Genomic DNA, 12,249 nt, shown 5'->3' with positions numbered 1-12,249 from the left:
TGATTAGGTTTAAGGAATCCTCATCCTTCAGGCTTCAGGGATTAGGATTGAGGAATCCTCTTTTTCAGGCTTCAGGTATTAGGTTTTAGGAATCCTCTTCCTTCAGGCTTCAGGATTAGGTTTGAGGAATCCTCTTTCTTCAGGCTTCAGATTAGGTTTGAGGAATCCTCTTCCTTCAGGCTTCAGGGATTAGGTTTGAGAAATCCTCTTCCTTCAGGCTTCAGGGATTAGGTTTGAGGAATCCTCTTTCTTCAGGTTCAAGATTAGGTTTGAGAAATCCTCTTCCTTTAGGCTTCAGGGATTAGGTTTGAGGAATCCTCTTCTTTCAGGGATTAGGTTTGAGGAATCCTCTTCCTTCAGGGATTAGGTTTGAGGAATCCTCTTCCTTCAGGCTTCAGGATTAGGTTTGAGGAATCCTCTTCCTTCAGGCTTCAGGATTAGGTTTGAGGAACCCTCTTTCTTCAGGGTTCAGGTATTAGGTTTGAGGAATCCTCTTCCTTCAGGCTTCAAGGATTTAGGTTTGAGGAATCCTCTTCTTCAGGCTTCAGGATTAGGTTTGAGGAAGCCCTCTTTCTTCAGGTTCAGTATTAGGTTTGAGGAATCCTCTTCCTTCAGGCTTCAGGATTAGGTTTGAGGAATCTCTTCCTTTCAGGCTTCAGGATTAGGTTTGAGGAATTCTTCCTTCAGGTTCAGGTATTAGGTTTGAGGAATCCTCTTCCTTCAGGCTTCAGGGATTAGGTTTGAGGAATCATCTTCCTTCAGGCTTCAGGGATTAGGTTTGAGGAATCCTCTTCCTTCAGGCTTCAGGGATTAGGTTTGAGGAATCCTCTTCCTTCAGGCTTCAGGGATTAGGTTTGAGGAATCCTCTTCCTTCAGGCTTCAGGGATTATGTTTGAGGAATCCTCTTCCTTCAGGCTTCAGGGATTAGGGTTGAGGAATCCTCTTCCTTCAGGCTTCAGGGATTAGGTTTGAGGAATCTCTTCCTTCAGGCTTCAGGATTATGTTTGAGGAATCTCTTCCTTCAGGCTTCAGGGATTATGTTTGAGGAATTCTTCTTTCAGGCTTCAGGGATTATGTTTGAGGAATCTTCTTCTTTCAGGCTTCAGGGATTATGTTTGAGGAATTCTCTTCCTTCAGGCTTCAGGGATTAGGTTTGAGGAATCCTCTTCCTTCAGGCTTCAGGGCTTAGGTTTTGAGGAATCCTCTTCCTTCAGGCTTCAGGTATTAGGTTTGAGGAATCCTCTTCCTTCAGGCTTCAGGTATTAGGTTTGAGGAATCCTCTTCCTTCAGGCTTTAGGGTATTAGGTTTGAGGAATCCTCTTCCTTCAGGCTTCAGGATTAGGTTTGAGGAATCCTCTTCCTTCAGGCTTTAGGGATTAGGTTTGAAGAATCCTCTTCCTTCAGGCTTCAGGATTAGGTTTGAGGAATCCTCTTCCTTCAGGCTTCAGGGATTAGGTTTGAGGAATCCTCTTCCTTCAGGCTTCAGGGATTAGGTTTGAGGAATCCTCTTCCTTCAGGCTTCAGGTATTAGGTTTGAGGAATCCTCTTCCTTCAGGCTTCAGGGATTAGGTTTGAGGAATCTCTTCCTTCAGGCTTCAGGTATTAGGTTTGAGGAATCCTCTTCCTTCAGGCTTCAGGTATTAGGTTTGAGGAATCCTCTTCCTTCAGGCTTCAGGGATTAGGTTTGAGGAATCCTCTTCCTTCAGGCTTCAGGTATTAGGTTTGAGGAATCCTCTTCCTTCAGGCTTCAGGTATTAGGTTTGAGGAATCCTCTTCCTTCAGGCTTCAGGGATTAGGTTTGAGGAATCCTCTTCCTTCAGGCTTCAGGTATTAGGTTTGAGGAATCCTCTTCCTTCAGGCTTCAGGGATTAGGTTTGAGGAATCCTCTTCCTTCAGGCTTCAGGGATTAGGTTTGAGGAATCCTCTTCCTTCAGGCTTTAGGTAATAGGGTTGAGGAATCCTCTTCCTTCAGGCTTCAGGGATTATGTTTGAGGAATTCTCTTCCTTCAGGCTTCAGGGATTATGTTTGAGGAATTCTCTTCCTTCACGCTTCAGGGATTAGGTTTGAGGAATCCTCTACCTTCAGGTTTAGGGATTAGGTTTGAGGAATCCTCTTCCTTCAGGCTATAGCGATTAGGTTTGAGGAATCCTTTTCCTTTAAGATTCATGGATTAGGCAATTCGTTGTAGCTCCTTCGAGGTTCTTTGAATTATGTCGCTGAAATGAAGCAATGGATTGATTGGATCCTGTTGATTGGGAGTGCCAAGATTAAATATTTGTCATTGTAGAGGGAGTCGATACCAATATTGAATAATGAATTATTCTTCAGTGTGTTTTTGCTCTTGTTTTTGTTGTAAAACTTAGTTGTCTTGGCAAGATTCAGTCATGTTTGAAGCATCTCCTGGAAATAACAGTTGCCTCTGGCTTATTGTAGTCCCCAAGTTAGATCTTCAGTGCCCAGACTTGAGTATGATGTTTAGGTAAAATCTATGATGCCTCTGAAAGTTCTGTTGGGTCTAAGCGAGGTTATTGTGTCTAGGCAATATTTGAAGTGCTTAATGAAGGTATATAGTGCTTGGTCAATATTTCTGGTTCTTAGGCAAGATCCTTAGTGTTTAGACAAGGTCTGCGGTGTTTAGGCAAGAAATATGGTGTGTAAGTAAAATATTTTAGTGTAAATGCAAGACTCTCCAGCAAGATTTCTGTTTAATAGGCAAGGTCTGCGATCATTAAGAGGATATGTTGTGCCAAGAAAAGTTTTTGTGATGTGTAATAAAGATCTTTGATGCCTTGGTAAGATATCTATTGCCTTGGTAAGATCTGATGGGCATAGGCAAGACCCTATTGTACAAAGGCAGGATGTATAATGGCTAGACAATATCTAATATACTTAGACAATTTCGTCGGTGTTTAGATAAGATCAAATGTGACTGGCTGTTATCAAAACCGAGAGAGAGAGAGAGAGAGAGAGAGAGAGAGAGAGAGAGAGAGAGAGAGAGAGAGAGAGAGAGAGAGAGAGAGAGAGAGAGAGAGCACTTTGGCATGTTACATTACATTCATAATGAATAAACAATATCTGTTATATGTTGTTGACATTTGTTTCGAATCACTTTATTACAGAACTTCATCAGGACTGCATTAGTTGACTAATAGAATTACACTTTAATATAGTGTGGAAAATATTAAGTTACAAAAATATTTGAATAGTCCAAAATACATTAACAACAATAACAAGTAGAGATTTCTGACCTTCGCCAAAGGTTATATGGAGTCGTCCATGGCTTAAGATCTATCTGTTGTGGGACTTTCGTCGAAATTTGTCAATATGTTTTGACGTTATCTTTAAAATGCAAATCCGAATTTAGAATCCAGATCTGGATCCGGTTCATCTCCAAAATTTTATTGGATCGTCCATGACCTAATAACTATCTGTGGCGACAATTTTGTCAAAATCTGTCTAATAGTTTTGACGTTATCTTTAAAATTGCGAAAAAGGGAAATTTGAATCTGGAATCTGTATCCCGATCATCTTCAAAATTGAAAAGGGTTGTCTACGAACTAAGATATATCTGTCGGGAAAATTTCGTCAAATTCCATCAAGTAGTTTTAATGTAATCCAGTTTATAGCCCCAGTGGCAAATATATAAATGAATAAAGTAGAATCCGAAACCGGATCATATCCAAAATTTAATGTGGTCTTCCGTAACCTAAGCTTTATCTGTGGTGAAAATCCCATCAAAATCCGTCAAGTAATTTTGATGTTATTTTTAAGATGACGAGAAATGCAAATCCAGATCGGCAATCCGGATCCGGATCATCTCTAAATTCTCTTAGGGGCATCCAGGACTAAAGATCTATCTGTGGTGAAGATTTCGTCAAAATCCATCAAGAACATTTGACGTAATCCTGTTCACAGACACTAATACAGACAAATAAACCGACTTGATTGCATAATCTCCTTAGCAGGGGTAAAATTTGCTAAAATAAATTTTGTAGATTCTTTTAAATGAAAAACATTGAGATCATATTTGAAATACTTGAGAGATTTTTCATAATACTTTATGGAATTCCATGACAACAATCACAAGACCTCCCCCTCGTCAACGCAGCTTTAGAATTCATCTTTGCAATGGGATTAATTTTGGTTCTTGAGGAAAGTGTTCTCTTGTTCAAAGGAGACTAAATCTGGAAGCTTTCTCGGTCCCTGATAGATTTATATTTTCGAATTGCATTGATCTCAAATTCAATTCCTTTTGGAGCTGTGACTTTCCTTATGACAAATTGTGGTCACGATGTTCCAACATTTTCTTTACTATGAAGTAATTTCGGCATGCCCTTTCTCTTGTTTTTCTGACATAGCTCAAAATTCCACTATTGCAGAGTTTTCAAAGTTGGTCTTGCTTGTGCAACACACCCTAGACTAATGCTTACTGGCCCCCTCTGAATTTGTAGATATGAAGACTAGGTTGGTCCCTGATGACAATTCCTGTGGAACGGCATCCCTGCCCAAAACAGCTTGAAGTTTCGTGGTTCCAGCATTCTCTCATAGGTGAAGCCTCTATCCTCTGGTAGTTCTGAAACCTGTACTTGGCTATGCTACTTCTAATGAATAGACAATATTGATGTGTGTATTCATATAAATCTGTACAGATAATTTCATTGGTGGTTTCAAAATCTTCCAGTCTCCTGGTATCTGCAAGGTTGTAGTGTTTAGGTCACTAGCCCTCCTTTCGTGATAGCTGTAGCCGGGATCAACTGCAGTCCCAAAGATTCTCATCTTCAGCTTTGAACTACATTTTTGTGGTGCCTATGCTCCCATCTTTGTTTTGCGTGTAGTGGTATCACCATGTATCCGATGGATGTAAATGAAGTGCAATGATCCATGTATGTTTATATTTACATTTGAATTTAAAGGTAAAATTCTTATGAAAAAAAGAATTGAATCGTTTAATATTACTTGTATACCAGAGTTTGCTTGAGGAAAAGATGGAAAGGAATAAGAGGAGAATTAAGGTTGTGAAAGTAAATATAAATAAGGAGATAGATGATTGAATGTTATTTTGAACATTGAAAGGACAAAAAGTCCATTTTGATTTGACATTCTCGAGTTAATGCAAAGGATAGTAAAATGTGGGAGAAGGCTCGAGTCGCAGAGTATGTGAAAGGTAGCAGTATGTTTTCGATAAAAAAATGAAGAGACTTGCAATGTATGTAATAGCCAAAAGTAGGGAATTTATAAATTAATTGTTGACTTTTGTGCCGTGTTTCGTTGTTCCCTCTGAGAATATAGTTGATTAGGCAGTTTTTTCAAGGTAAAAGTAAAAGATTCTTATGATTCTGCATATTTTTTTATTATTTCATTTGCAATAACTATACTTATAGTGGTATCACAGATACTATGAAGTAAAGAAAATATAATACAAAAGATAGAACAGATTCTATGGCAATTTGAATAACAACATCCAAAATGATTCTTATAAAAAAAAAACTCAAACTACCAATTGAAGTCTTGTATTTAGTTCTTCCTAATTGAAAGTCAGGACATACCCAAATTTATTAGGGTTCTTTGAAGCATCATACTGAGTGAGTTTGAAGTTTTGAGAGGCAGATCCTTGGGAAGAATGAGTGGAATATCCTTTAGAAGATGATGATGTTGCACTGTGAGAGGATGGTGAAGCATATGTTCCAGCTGAGGAAGTTTGTGACGAAGAGAATGCTCCCGACTGAGAGGATGGTGAGGAAGAAAATGATGCAGCCTGCGAAGGAGATGGTGATCTAGAAGGAGCAGGACCTTTTGATGAGGAAACTTCATTGGCTTCAAAACCAATTCCTTGTCCTGCACGGAATTGAACAGTACGACGTGTACCATCATCGTCGACTACAGTGTATGTTCCACGTACATTGCCATCAGCGTCTGCAGTCTCTGATCTTGAATAGTGTTCAGAGTCAAAGGCAAAGTTATAGGAGGCATCTGCATTAGAATTAGCGAGTGGGTCAATGAATGGGACTGTGCTTACTGGAGTAATCCTACCAGTAGGCTGACCTGAAGGTGCTCCAGGGACGATAGGACCTACAGGGATATGGGATCCTTCAGCAATAAATCCCGTATCAGAACCAGCTTGATATTGGATCTCTCTTCGTTGACCATCATCAGCAACAAAGGCAAAGTTTCCATCAACATTGTTATTCCTATCACCTGCTTCTTTCCTGGAGTGACTGGATGTGTCATATTCAAAAGCATAAGTTCCATCTGGTCTCAATTCACCGCGAGTATTAGCTTCCTCAAAACGAGATCCAATTGAGGAGGAAGAGGAGCCAGAAGAATATGTTTGGGGAGCAGAAGGTCGCCGACCAGAGAGATTTGTAGTGGAAGAACTGAAAGGGGTAGCAGATGGAGCTCTGTAAGATGATACACCAGATGACTGAGAGGAAAGAGGGGTATTAGAAGAGGGAGGTGTTGGCAAATGATCTCCTGATGCAACGAAGCCTCTGTTCGCTCCAGCTTGATAATCAACTCTCCTGGTCACTCCATCATCAGCAATGAAAGAAAACTGTCCTTCAACATTAAGGTTAGCATCAGCAGATTCGGAACGGGAATGGTCACCAGCGTTGAAGGAGAATGCATAAGATCCATCATTATTAGATGAGGTTTGGGAAGGAGAAAAGGCTCCACTTGAGCCTGTAACAGCAGCACTAGAAGAGGATGATGATGTGGAACCCGTAGCTGGTGATTGATAACCAATGACTGAGGAGGAGGTTGGTGATGAAGATCCCGAGAATCCAGTTCTTCTGTTACCAGAGGAAAATCTATTAGCTGAAGAAGATTGTCGAGTAGCTGCTGGTGTAGATCCAGAAGATTCTGGTGTAGGAGGTGACAGTGGAAGGTCATTACCTTCTACAACAAAGCCTGTACCACGACCTGCAGTGTAAGAGTAGGTTCTTGTGATTCCATCGTCATCTGTGTAAGAATAAGATCCTCTGACATTGCCACTGGCATCGCTTTGTTCTGACCGAGACTGTCCGTCTTCAGCAAACTGGAAACCATAAGAAGCGTCAGCATTTCTGTTAGCCAGAGGATCAGAGAAAGGTGGGCGAGCCCTTGCAGCAGCATGGGCCTTATGGAAGTCAGGATGTGGTTGGGGGAGGTGACTCCCTGATGGCACAAAACCACCCTCACCAGCTGTGTATTGTAGATTGACAGAATTGCCATCAGGGTCAACATAGCCAAACCTTCCATTTTGTTGACCAACTGTGGTGGACTTGGCACTCTCGAAGGCTCCTTCACCAGTGTCATGACCATACTTGTAAGTACCATCTCTGTGAAGGACAAAGTACTGGGAACGCCTTCCTGTGCCCACTTGAGGTATGTTGTAAGCGCCATCAGGTCCGGGCAAACTTAGAGTGCTAACTGCCAGAGCAGACAACACAACCTGTGAAAGAAGAAAGACAGCATTTATATAGAGCTTTGCATTCTTAAACACGGGAAAGTAATTTGGTATGAAACAAATGAATGCTTCAGATAATTTATACGGTGGAAAACACTTACTGCCATTAGTGCTATTATCATATAGATCAATAATTATTGAATATCCACATTATGTAACAAATTATTAACTTAGGTTATATACTGTACATGGCGTAAAAGTCTTATTGCCCCTAAATCAGTAAGCTAAAAGTAATAAAATAATCTACCCTATTACTACACTCACTCTACGCCTTTCATTCTTCAGCAGCTGATTAATGAAGGAAATCACTTTACATGAATAATCACAGACAAAGGGAGCAATAAGAAATGCATACATAGTTTCCAGTTAACCCAGAACGTTAAGTTATAGAATTGTTGTAAGTCTTTGTATTCAAGTGATGGAGATGATATTGTCAAAGTTTAACTTGATTTCTAACCTTATCTCTTTTTGTAGTTTTTCGGAATATAAGAATATAATGATGGTTATCATAAGATGAGAGAGAGAGAGAGAGAGAGAGAGAGAGAGTGAGAGAGTGAGATCCAAGTGTTATCATTACCAAGCTAATCCAGGAAGCCATTGTGAGGATGGCTGGGAGGGCGGTGTTCCTTCGGGCAATGCTGATGGCCCAAGAGTGAGCTGAAGTTGCAAAGGATCGGGTCCTTTTATACTCACGAGACAAGAGTGTCCCTCAAACGGAATCAGTGCAAGAACTGGATGGGGAGGGGCTTGTGGGGGTGGGGGGGGGTGGGGGGGGGGGGTTTATAAGGCATAGCCATCTGCCCATCTGCTCTTCATCCAAGGCAGGTCCCTACCCACCACCTGATGCACTCGTGAACTGGAAGTGATTGTAAATTTCCATGACAAACTGACTTCATTTTTTTTTTTATTATCTTGATTTCGATTCATGGTGGACTTTAAGAATGCTTTTTAAAACCATATTTATTTTAAGTAAATTCTATTCGTTTGTTTTTTATTTGGTTACAGGAAGGCTTCTTATATATAGTTTAGTGTTATTGAACTGGTCGTATTTTTAAGTCATGTTAAGGAAACCAGATGAAAATATTTTCTTGGTCGTTTGAGGACAGGAATTTGCCATTGAAATGTTGCAATGTAAATTACGGAATAAATATCATAAGAAAAGATTAGTGAATCTTAGGATATGATGAAGAGTCAATGCTATTCTTCCCATATTGGCTTTCTAATAACGAGAAATACAGTATCTTAATTACTGTGTTTAGTGAATGTTTCTTTCCATCTACTGTTGAACTTTGGAACCTTCTTCCTTCAGGCTTCATTGATTAGATTTAGTAAATCGTTGGAAGTCCTTTGATCTTTGACTTAGAATTGCTGAGATTTATGAGATAGATCGTGTTGGTGGAATCGATTTCTAATTGTGAATGGATAAGTCTTTCGTGCGTTTTTGCTAATATTATTTGTACAGCTTAGTTGTCTTGCCGAGACCCAATCGTGTTTAAAGCATCTCTTGAAAATCACTGAGGCTTTTTGCGTTTTTTAAAGTTCCTAGGTAAGATCTACTGTGTTCAGGCATGATTATGGTACCTATGTACATTCTATGGTGCCTAGGAAAGATCTGTGGTGCCTTATGAGGAGATGCTGTGCTTGAGCAAGATAATTGATGCTGAGGCAAGAGATAAGGTGTGTATACAACATATTTTAGAGTAAGTGCAAGACTCCCCAGCAAGATCTCTTTTGAATAGGCAAGGTCTGTGATCTTTGACAAGATATGTTGTGCGTAGGCAATTTTTTTGTGATGTGTAGTATAGATCTTTGGTGCCTTGATAAGATATTTGATACTTAGGAAAGATATATTGTGCTTAGGTAAGATATGATTATTATTATTATTAGTCTTATTATTACTTGCTAAGGTACAACCCTAGTTGGAAAAGCAGGATGATATAAGCCCACGGGTCCCACCTGGAAAGTAGCCTAGTTAGGAAAGGAAAGAAGAAAAACAAATATTTTAAGAGGAACAACATTAAATTAAATATCTCCTGTATAAACTATAAAAACTTTAACAAAACAAGAGGAAGAGAAACAATATAAAATAGTGTGCTCGAGTGTACCCTCAAGCAAGAGAGTTTAGGACTTAGGCAAGACCTAACGTACACAGGCATATTATATAATGGCTAGACAATATCTAATATGCTTAGGTAATTTCGGCAGTGTTTAGGTAAAATCAAATGCGACCGAGTTATCAAGACCTGTCCATCCAATCTCCTTGAAGTTGAGAGAGAGAGAGAGAGAGAGAGAGAGAGAGAGAGAGAGAGAGAGAGAGAGAGAGAGAGAGAGAGCACTGGCATTGCATGCTACTTTACTTTTTAAGGAATAGACAATATCTTAGTGTCCTCAAAAATCAGAGACAGTATCTCTCCTGAGAAACTGAGCCCAAGTTAGTTTTCAAGATAACAGGAGAACTGCATTTATGTTTTTCTATTTATTATTTGGTGATGAGACTTGTTTCGAATCGCTTTTTGACATGGCTCTTCATCAGGACTCCATTGGTTGACTGATAGAATTACGATTTAATATACTCTTGAAAATTTCAAGTTATGTAAATGTTTGGATAGCCTAAATTACATTAAAAATTGATGAATTAAATGTTTTAAATTCATTGAAATGAAAAATCTTAAGATAATTTTAAAATACTAAATTTTTCATACGATCATAGAATTCCATGGCAATACTTATGAGCCTTCGTCCTGGTTGAAGAACGTTAAAATTCAGTTTTGCAACAGGATTGATGTCGGTTCTTGAGGAAAGTCTTCTCTAGTTCAAAGCAGGCTAAATTCTGAGGCTTTCTCTTCTTCTTCCCCAACGTTATTCCTACATTAAGGGGTCGGGTGCCTGCGGCGCCCTCTCCAATGCCTTCTATTAAAGGCAGCCTCTTCTACCAAACCTCTTCTCTCCATATTATCATTCACCTAATCACGCCATCTACTTCTCTGCCTCCCTCTTGATCTTCTCTCCCTAACAGTTTCCCCCCACGTCCTCCTCACTCCCTCCCGACCATCCACCCTCAACAGGTGCCTACACCATCTCAGTCATGACATTCTAATCATCTCTGTAATCTTTACTACACCTGTCATTCCTAGTTCATCATTTTCCAACCTTTCAAGCTGTGGTATCCACCTCAGCATTCTCATCTCTTTTGTCAATCTTTGCTTCCTCTTTTCGTCATAAAGCCCAAGTTTCTGATCCAATCATTAACACTGATGTTATTACTGTGCTGTAGATGTTGACTTCTACCTTCATTTGCATTTTCTTATTACATACCACTCCTGCTACCTCCTCCAATTTCTCCATGCTGCTTTTCTCCTATTCTCAACTTTGCCCTAACATCCTCCCTCCTGATTTATAGAAGACCCCAAGTTTTATAACTGCTACGCTACTTTCATGTATGGCTATCCTGTCCCTACCTTCCTTGGTGCTCACCATAGCTTCAGTTTTATCCACATTTACCCTCACGTCACCCCTTTCCAAAATTTCTTGCCATTCTACCAACCTTCTCTGTAATTCTTATTAATTTTCAGCAGTAATAACCAAATCATCTGTATATAGCAACTTCCATAACTTTTCCTCTCTGATCCCTTTACTTAACACATCCGAGACCAACACAAATAAAAACGGGCTTAATGTTGACCCCTGGTGTAATCCAACACTAACTTCAAAGGTTTCTGTTTCTCCAACAGCTGTTATTACTAATGTCCTTGTTGTTTTGTATATCATCTCTTCCATTCTAACCACCTTCTTTGGGACTTTCCTCTACCTCAAGCACCAAAACAACACTTCTCATGGTATTCTATCATAAGCCTTCTGTAAATCTACAAAAACAGAAGACCTTCTGGTTTCCCTTTAGTCTCTTTTCCTGTCCCTGCCTTACTATAAAGATGGCATCCACAGTCCCTCTCCTCCTCATGAATTCATAAGGCTATTTCACAATCTTTACAATCTCTCATGAAGTACCCTCTCTAAATCGTGAGGATTTCTCGCTCACTCATATATATAGATATGTGAACTACATTGAGCTCTTATTAAATTCCTTTTTGGAGCAGCACCTTTCCTTATGACAAATTGTGGTCTCAATGTTCCAACATTTTCTTTACAATGCTCTTTCTCTTGTTTTTCCAATAAAGTTTAAAATTCCACTAATGCAGTTTTCAAAGCTGGTCTCACTTGTGCAACGCAACTTAGACTGTGAGGCTAACTTGCTTCTCAGTATTTATAGATTTGAAGACTACATTGGTCCCTGATTCTAGTTCACGTGGACCGGCATCCCTGCTGAAAACTGCTTGAAGTCTCGTGGCTCTAGCATTCTCTCACAGGAGAAGCATCTGGACTTCCATCCAGGATATCAATGCCCTGGTAGTTCTAAAACCTGTACTTGGATATGTTACTTAGCATTCATAAGGAATAGACAATATTGATGTGTGTATTTATATGAATTTCATTGGTGGTTGTCTCGAAATTTTTCAGTTTCCTGGTATCTGCAAGATTGTAGTGTTTAGGTCACTGGCCCTCCTTTCGTGATAGCTGTAGCCGGGATCAACTGCAGTCCCAAAGGTTCTCAGCTTCAGCTCTGAACTACATGGTTGTGGTGCCTATGCTCCCATCTGTGTTTTGTGTGTGGTGGTATTGCCATGTGCCAGTGGATCTTGTAGTTGCCAATGGATGCAAATGAAGTGCAATGATCCATGTATGTTTATATTTGTATTTGAATTAAAAGATAAAATTCTTATGAAATAAAAAGAATTGAATAATTTAA

General features: G+C 39.7%; 1 protein-coding gene across 1 annotated transcript; it reads right to left on the bottom strand.

Moving 5' to 3' along the window:
* Positions 1 to 5,412: 5,412 nt before the first annotated feature.
* On the bottom strand, positions 5,413 to 8,125 carry LOC137642841 (sericin 1-like). The gene is made up of 2 exons (XM_068375720.1): positions 8,023 to 8,125; positions 5,413 to 7,430 (listed from the first exon to the last, which is right to left on the bottom strand). The coding sequence occupies exons 1-2, from the start codon at positions 8,041 to 8,043 to the stop codon at positions 5,526 to 5,528; spliced, it is 1,926 nt and encodes a 641-aa protein (XP_068231821.1). The 5' UTR covers positions 8,044 to 8,125; the 3' UTR covers positions 5,413 to 5,525.
* Between the last annotated feature and the right edge of the window lie 4,124 nt (positions 8,126 to 12,249).

This window comes from Palaemon carinicauda, chromosome 1 (genome assembly GCF_036898095.1).
Source record: "Palaemon carinicauda isolate YSFRI2023 chromosome 1, ASM3689809v2, whole genome shotgun sequence".
Classification (NCBI taxonomy): Eukaryota; Metazoa; Arthropoda; class Malacostraca; order Decapoda; family Palaemonidae; genus Palaemon; species Palaemon carinicauda.
The sequence above is the reverse complement of the archived record's forward strand: the minus strand, read 5'-3'. Positions and strand labels throughout refer to the sequence as shown.